The sequence below is a fragment of the Carlito syrichta genome, unplaced genomic scaffold (genome assembly GCF_000164805.1).
Source record: "Carlito syrichta isolate Samal-C Ts95f unplaced genomic scaffold, Tarsius_syrichta-2.0.1 Scaffold142937, whole genome shotgun sequence".
NCBI classification, from domain to species: Eukaryota; Metazoa; Chordata; class Mammalia; order Primates; family Tarsiidae; genus Carlito; species Carlito syrichta.
The window spans coordinates 40,819-48,172 of NW_007087033.1; the positions used below are offsets into that span (position 1 = coordinate 40,819).

Sequence of the window (7,354 nt, forward strand, 5' to 3'; positions counted from 1 at the left end):
CGGAAGGCTGAGGCAGAAGAATTGCCGGAGCCCAGCAGGTCGAGGCTGCGGTGGCTGGGAATGGCCACTGCACTCTAGTCTGAGCGACAGAGTGAGACTCCAACTCAAAAAAACAAACAAACAAAAAATTCACGCTGCTCTCCATCCTGCTTGGGGATGGACTGTTACCGCATAGGAAAAAGGCTAAAAAACCCCAGATACAACGCAGGACTCAGACAGAAACACCCCTGGAATGGTCATTGTCACAAAACACAGCACACAATAGGCTACTGGGCAGCACCGGATTCCATACACCAAGCTGCTCCACCCACACCAAAGGCAGCATGGCTGCCACCTCCACAGGCTCACTGGCAACCCTGTCCAAACCAGAGACAAGGGCCCAGCTACCATCACACCTTGGGCCTCAAGACTCAGGCAGGCCTCAGTCCCTCCCACAGATGCTGCCTACTTGTGGGCATCTTCCCAACAGTCACTCTGTTCCCAGCAACACCTTCCAGAGCCATCTGTGATGTGAGTACCCAGCTACACTCAGTAGCTTGCACACAACACTCCTATCTGGCACCTCAGAGTGGTAATGAGGAAGATGAGGCTAATCGTGGAGGGTTCGCTACAAGTCATTTTAGAGAGATGTGCAGAAATGGCCTGGACTGCTGGAAGTTGCAGACATCACCCAACGGGAGAACACTCAGCTGTCCAGAAAGCTCTTCTTCCAATGTGATCTTAAAGGATTTGAGGCCGCCTTTGAGTTTTAAATTCCTAGCGGAAAATCAAGGCATGCACATGATATGAAAGCTGTGTTTCTTAGAGATAACACTCAGTTCCCATGGATGAGCCTAAGTGATTTGCTCCCACTTAGCCTCAGACAAGCAAATAACTAATATGCCATAAAGCCAATAATCCCCTATGTAGTTGGCAGTCTGAGCACTGTGTAGTGGTTGCTCAGCTGTTATCATCTATCCCTTGACTTTGTTTCTAGGGCTCTGAGTGAGAATTACATATACTATTTGTCCTCATTTGCTAATCACCAGGACAAGCTCCAGGCAAACGGTCATTCAGTACATACCTTCAACTGGAACAGGGTATCTGCAAAGAGAAAGGAGAGGGTTTCAGGATTTTAAGAAGTATATAAGTAGCAATTCTAACAAGCAGACAGACCAAGATCCTTCTAGACACTAGGAGCTAGGACAGAAGACAGATGAGGGTCACATCTGCTGGGGCCTTCAAGGTGGCTCCCCAGCAGGGACTCAGAGGTGGACGTGTACACCAGCTCTGGTCCCTTGCCATCCCAGGGCTCAGCAGACATGGATCCTCCCTCAACCTGCTTCCTCGCCAGGAACATGGGGATGGCACCAGCCAACTTCAAAGTGCGAGCATGGGGACAGCCGAGGTCACAAATGCAGCTCTAGCCATGACTTTCTAGAAGGCCCCAGAGTCTTTCCCAATTTAAAGAAGTTCAGTACTTGACAGTCTGTTTTTCATATATTTTTCCTTCCCAAAGGTAAATTAATAAAAACAGTAAAGTGATAACACTATGCCACCAGAGAGCTGACTCCACGGCAGCTGCCATTCCCAGACCAGTTGGTGACGGGGTTCAGGAAGCCATTCCTAGCTACTCCCAGTGACTGAAGAGACTGAAGTGTATGACTAAGTAAATCCACTGACATCCAACAGATTTGCCACTCTTTCACCAAAACTCAAGAGCCAGGTACATTCGGATTTGTCTCAATGCATTCAGCTTCTGGATCTGGAGTCCTACACATGAATCCTGAAAGGGCTTACCACATTGGTCCAGGAGGGTCCTGAGTTCACACATGCAATTCAAGCTCCCAGCCTCTGCTGAGGTTCAAATGAGCTCACTGTGCTCATCAACCTATCACCTCATAGTGCAGGTGCTGGCCAAGACCAAGTCACTGTGACTCCAGAAGACAGAGCTCACGTTACCCAGGTGGCAGGCAAACACTGTGAGCCCAGGCGTGGCCCCCCCACCCAAGCCTCAGCTTTCTAGTCCGGATGTTGTGGTCAGACTATGGTTTGTAGAACACACAGCCAATCAAAGCAAAACCTAGCCCTGGAGAAAACAGACACTGGTTTAGACATGGGCATAAGAAAAGTCTCCTTGAAAGAGCTGAGTAGCCGGGCTTGGTGGCTCAGCCTGTAATCCCATGCCTTTGGGAGGCTGAGGTAAGTGGATTGCCTGAGCTCGCAGGTTCGAGACCCTCCTGGGCAGCGAGACTTCATCTCTACAATAAACCAAAAAATTAGCCGGGCGTGGTAGCGCACGCCTGTAGTTCCAGCAACTTGGAAGGCTGAGGCGGAAGGATCGCAGGAGCACAGCAGGTGAGGCTGCACTCCAGTCTGGGCGACAGAGTGAGACTCCAACTCAAAAAAAAAAAAAAAAAGAAAGAGCTGAGTGAGCCATGGACCCAAAAGCCAACACGTTTTGAGGGTTTAGGTTAGGTGCCATCTTCATCTTCTCTCTGGGGCATTTCCTTCACAACGACGGGATGGTCGCACTGTAGCCCCTTACACTTCAAAGAATACTTTAAAAGCCTGTGTATCCCACCAGCCCATCCGCCTTCCAACAAATGGAGGCACCTTCATTCCACAACCTGTTCTTCCTGCCCTTTGGCTTCTCTGCGCTGGGCAGGGCCTGAAGGGGAGGCCAGGACAAGAAGGTAGGATTGCGGGCCCTGCTGCTCCACCCTTGCTTCCTCCCTCCGTCTGGGGCCCCTTCCACCCGCCCCTCCACCTCTTCCACCCCTGGCCCTGGCTTCCCCTTGGCTGCCCCTCGTCTCCCCCTCTTAGAAGGAGGGTTCACAGTCCAGCTAAGAAAGCTGATGTGAGGCGGGCCTGACACTCCGTGGGCGCTTTCTGGGATGGGGTCGCAGCCCGAGTTAAGGGTCTCAGGTCCGGGAATGAGGTCTGGGGTCGAGGCCCAGGATCGGGATTTGGGGCTGGGGTCCCGGGTCGGGGTCTCAGGTCCCGGGTCGGGGTCTCAGGTCCCGCGGCCCCAAGGGGCGGAGCCTACGCCGGCAGAGAAGCGGCTCGGCCTGCGCGCGTCCCCGGAGGCGGTGGCCCCGTACCGTCCATGGCGGGTCTGGCGGCGCGGCAGCCCGCAAGCCGGCGGAGTGGACACGAATCCGGGAGTCAGGCCCAAGCGGTGGCGAGCGAGGAGACCAGCTCCGCCCGGCAGGGACTTCCGGGGTCATCGCCCGCTTCCGGCCGTTCGGCCAGTTCTCGCGAGAGAAAGACACGTCCCGTGGGCGGGGCCGGGGCGGGGCCCGTTGCCATGACGAGCGCGCGGCGTTCTGTGAGTCCCTGCTACCCCGCCGGCGGGTGGCGGGCTCACGCATGGGCCTCTCCAGAAGCAAGTCCAAGCCCAAGACAGGTAAAGGGGTGCCCACCCCGAGTCTCCGCCGCGCCGGCCGGGGAACCTCTCCAGGCCACATGGGCGGGGCTCCCGCTCTCAGCGTTCCGGGCGACCGTGACAGGCGCCTACGAGCAGAAGTGTCCGAGGGGCAGGGACAGGCTTCCGCCTACCCCTCCTGCCTCGGCGCCTGGCGCGGCTCTGCGGCTCTGAGCGTAGCCCCATGTTTCAGGAGAGGAGCAAAGGAAGGGGCCCGCCCCCTCTGCGGCCAGATCGAAGGACAAGCTGGTGGAGAAGCAGCCCCAGGAAGTCCGGCAGCCGGGCTGGGAGGCGGAGATGTCTGCGGACGGCACTCGCCGGCCGCCCTCGGCTTTGTCGGCAGGTGGGAGACCCCGCCGCGGTGGGAGGTCAGTAGCTTCTGGGAGTCTGGGGATGGGCCAGACGGGAGCCTGATTCTAGTGCCCTGCTTGATGGTGTTCAAGCAGCAGGCGCATGCATGCCCTAATGATGAGCGCGGGTTTAGAAACTTTTTACAGTAGGTGAGTATTCAGAATTCTCGGTGGAAAATAGAAGTTCAGTAAAAGTGTAGGTAAGTTCCCGAGTGATAGGTGCATGGCAGATAGTCGGGAGGGACTCAGCAGTGCGTGGGTATGCAGAATGCTTCTAACCCGACAGTGCCCAGGATCACTGAGGATGTGAAGCCTTCAATATTCCACAGACTGGACTAGACCTGGGGAGGCTGTCTGGGGCTGGAATGTCGCTGTAAGGAGAACTGTGGGAGCACACCACCTGACATGGGGTGAGGAGGGTGACCAAGGAGGTGGGACGAAGGAGTGAGACAGTTTGGCAATTTACCCACCTTGTAACAGCCTAATCGGCCAGAGTGCGTGTGAGAAAGATGAGTCCCAAAAGCAACCTAGGCTGGAGTGCGTGTGAGAAAGATGAGTCCCAAAAGCAACCCAGGCTGGAGTGCAGTGGCACACTCACCGCCACCCCAACTTTAACCCACTGGGCTCAGGTGATCCTTCTGTCTCAGCCTTCCAAGTAGCTAGAACTACAGGAATGCACTACCACGCCCGGCTAATTTTTTGATGTATGTAGAGACAAGGTCTCACCAAGTTGTCCAGGCTGGTCTCGAATCCCTGGGCTCAGGCAGTCCTCTTGCCTCAGCCTCCCAAAGTGCTGGGATTACAGGCTTGAGCCACCACACCTGACCAATGTCATCCGTTTTATTGCGAGGGCTGCGGAGATGGAATTTATAAATATTTAAAACGAGGGAGGTGCATCTAGGCATGGTGGTATACACCTGTAGTCCCAGCAAGGAACCCAAGGGAGGAGGCCTATCCCAGGCCCATGGCCATAATCCAGCGAGAACCAATGAGACAATGGCAATAGGAATTCCAGAAGGATCCAGCAGGTGCTGTCTGGTGAGATGTGGTGGACACGTACCAGGAGGATGTATTTCAGTGACCATGAGGATGAACCATCAACAGACCAGACAAGAAAGAATGGCAGGAGGAACGCTGGCCTGGCAGGGCAGAGGAGGGCCTCTCCAGTTCAGCCCGAGACACTTATGGGATTGTCCAGGGCTGGGAGCAGAAGGCGCTGTGGGTGTTGGGCATGGGAGAGAGGCCTGGACTTGAGTCCCAAGGTAGGAAGCCCTCACTCGAGGGCAGAAGACCTAGAGTAGAGGTTTAGAAAATGCTACCTGTTTGTCAGGATACTCTTAGCTGAATGTTCCAGAAAAGCCAACCAAGCACAGTTTTAACACCGAGGGTTATTATCTCACAAGTACAGGAAGGATCAGAGGCAGGGCACATGACAGTGACATCAAGGACTTTGTGTGTTTCTTCCTTGCTATCTTCAGTGTCAGGGACATTTTCCCCCACAGTCCCTGATAGCTACAGTTCCAGGTATCACACACAACAGGATCGCACTTATTCCAAGAGGCGTTTTCCTGGCTTTATATTAGCAAGGAGAACTTTCCTAGGTAGGCTCCCCTGCCCAGCCTCTCTAGGATGGGCTGGAGGGAGCCATGAGGCCCAGATGGGGCCAGGCCTCTGCCAGCAAGGGAAGGGGTGGGCAGGGAAATACCTGTTGGAAATACCCTGCAGTGTCATCTGAGGCCGTGGGGAGAGGAAGATGGATATGAACAGAGAACAGCAGGTCAGAGCAAGAGTGGAGATGGAGCTTCTAGAAAGAAGTTGAAGACTGTGCTTCCTCCATACAGTGGAACATGCTCAGCAGTAACAAGGATTAAGCTACTAATACAGGCTGTGTAGGAACCCTTAGAACAGTCCTGAGTGAAAAGAGCCGGATATAGAGACCACTCACATGATTCCCTTTACATGGTATAATCCAGAAAAGGCAAGTTTCTATAGAGAAGCAGATTAGCAGCTGCTGGGGCTATGGGTGGGAATGGGGACTGGCCACAGTTGGGCACAAGGGGGCTTTTTGAGTGATGGAAATATTCTCAAAACTGCATCTACTGTTGCCCAACTCTGAAGCTGGGGAACCCACGAGGGGGCTGCAGTTAGCAATGCTGGTCCCTAAGCCCTTCCATTCTAGGTGCCAGCCTTGTGAGTGAGCAAGCCATTAGGTGATCCCAGGCCTTGGCCTTGAGTTCTCCCAGCATGGGCAAGACTCACTGGGGGCAGCCAGTATCATGACCAGCCCTGAGCATGGGCATCCAATCCTGACAAATCTTCTGATGATCACAACTGCCTGGAAAACCACACTCTTGACCCATAAAATCATGAAAAAATAAAATCGTCTTTTGAAGCTGATAAGGTTTGGGGTAGGTCTTCACGCAGCAGTAGCAACAGAACAGAAGGGGAAAGTGGTGGGGGAGAGAGGACACCTGGCTGTGAGTCAGTAATGTGGCAGCTGGGCAGTGGGATGTGCTGAACTGTTCTCGCTGCTTCTCTATATGCTTAAATCCATAGTCATACACACATCACAGAGATCAGCATATCACAGACTTACAATCAGCTAATTCCAGAACACTAAAAATTCTACCAAATTCTAGAGGGAGGGGACTGTTATAAGGAAACTCAAGATACCAATGAACCAAATGAATTGTGTGGCTTGGGCTCGGCCACTCTTGAGACAGGTCATCAAATGGGTGGTGATATTACTATCAATGGGTCAATGTGAAGGGGTTCCTAGATGTGGCAGTGCTATTGTAGTCACACTAAAATAAGATCCCTGTCTGATAAAGAGATATACTGCAACATTTGTGGGTGAAATTTTGTGTCTGAGATTTGCTTGAAGATAATCAGGAAAAAAATGAGGAAGATAGACAAAACAAGGTGATGAAGTGTATATATATGTATGTGCGTGTGTGTATATATATATAGTATAATATAATAACTATATATATACTATATATATAGTATATATAACTACATATATAGTATATATAATAACTATATATATACTATATATAGTATAATATAATAAATAAATAAATATATATATATATATATATATATATATATATATATATATATATATATATATATATATAGTTTCTGTCACCCAGGCTGGAGTGCAGTGGCAGGCTCATGGTTTACCACAGCCTCGACCTCCCAAGTAGCTGGGACTACGGGTGCGCATGACCGTGCTTAGCTAACTTTTTTTTTTTTTTTGAGTTGGAGTCTCACTGTCGCCCAGACTGGAGTGCAGTGGTCGCTCCCGGCCACCGCAGCCTCGACCTACTGGGCTCCGGCAATCCTTCCGCCTCAGCCTTCCAAGTAGCTAACTACAGGCGCACACTACCATGCCCAGCTAATTTTTTGACTTATTGTAGAGATGAGGTCTTGCCAAGTTGCCCAGGTGGGTCTCAAACCCGCGGGCTCAGGCAATCCACTCACCTCAGCCTCCCAAAGTGCTGGGATTACAGGCTGAGCCACCGAGCCCAGCTTTTTTTTGGTTGGAATCTCACTCTGTCACCCAGGCTGGAGTGCAGTGGCCACTCCCAGCCAC

General features: G+C 52.3%; 2 protein-coding genes across 2 annotated transcripts in view; one reads left to right on the forward strand and one right to left on the reverse strand.

Moving 5' to 3' along the window:
* CHMP1A (charged multivesicular body protein 1A) overlaps positions 1-3,167 on the reverse strand; it is a 7,895-nt gene extending 4,728 nt beyond the window's left edge. The window contains exons 1-2 of the mRNA XM_008050033.2: positions 3,084-3,167; positions 1,064-1,083 (exon numbers count right to left, since the gene is read on the reverse strand). Of these exons, the coding sequence (XP_008048224.1) occupies positions 1,064-1,083; positions 3,084-3,090 (27 nt within the window). The 5' untranslated portion in view covers positions 3,091-3,167. The remainder of the gene's footprint in view (positions 1-1,063; positions 1,084-3,083) is intronic.
* Positions 3,168-3,351: 184 nt separating this feature from the next.
* Positions 3,352-7,354, forward strand: part of SPATA33 (spermatogenesis associated 33) — a 10,650-nt gene continuing 6,647 nt past the window's right edge. The window contains exons 1-2 of the mRNA XM_021708565.1: positions 3,352-3,388; positions 3,600-3,749. Coding sequence (XP_021564240.1) covers positions 3,352-3,388; positions 3,600-3,749 — 187 coding nt within the window. The remainder of the gene's footprint in view (positions 3,389-3,599; positions 3,750-7,354) is intronic.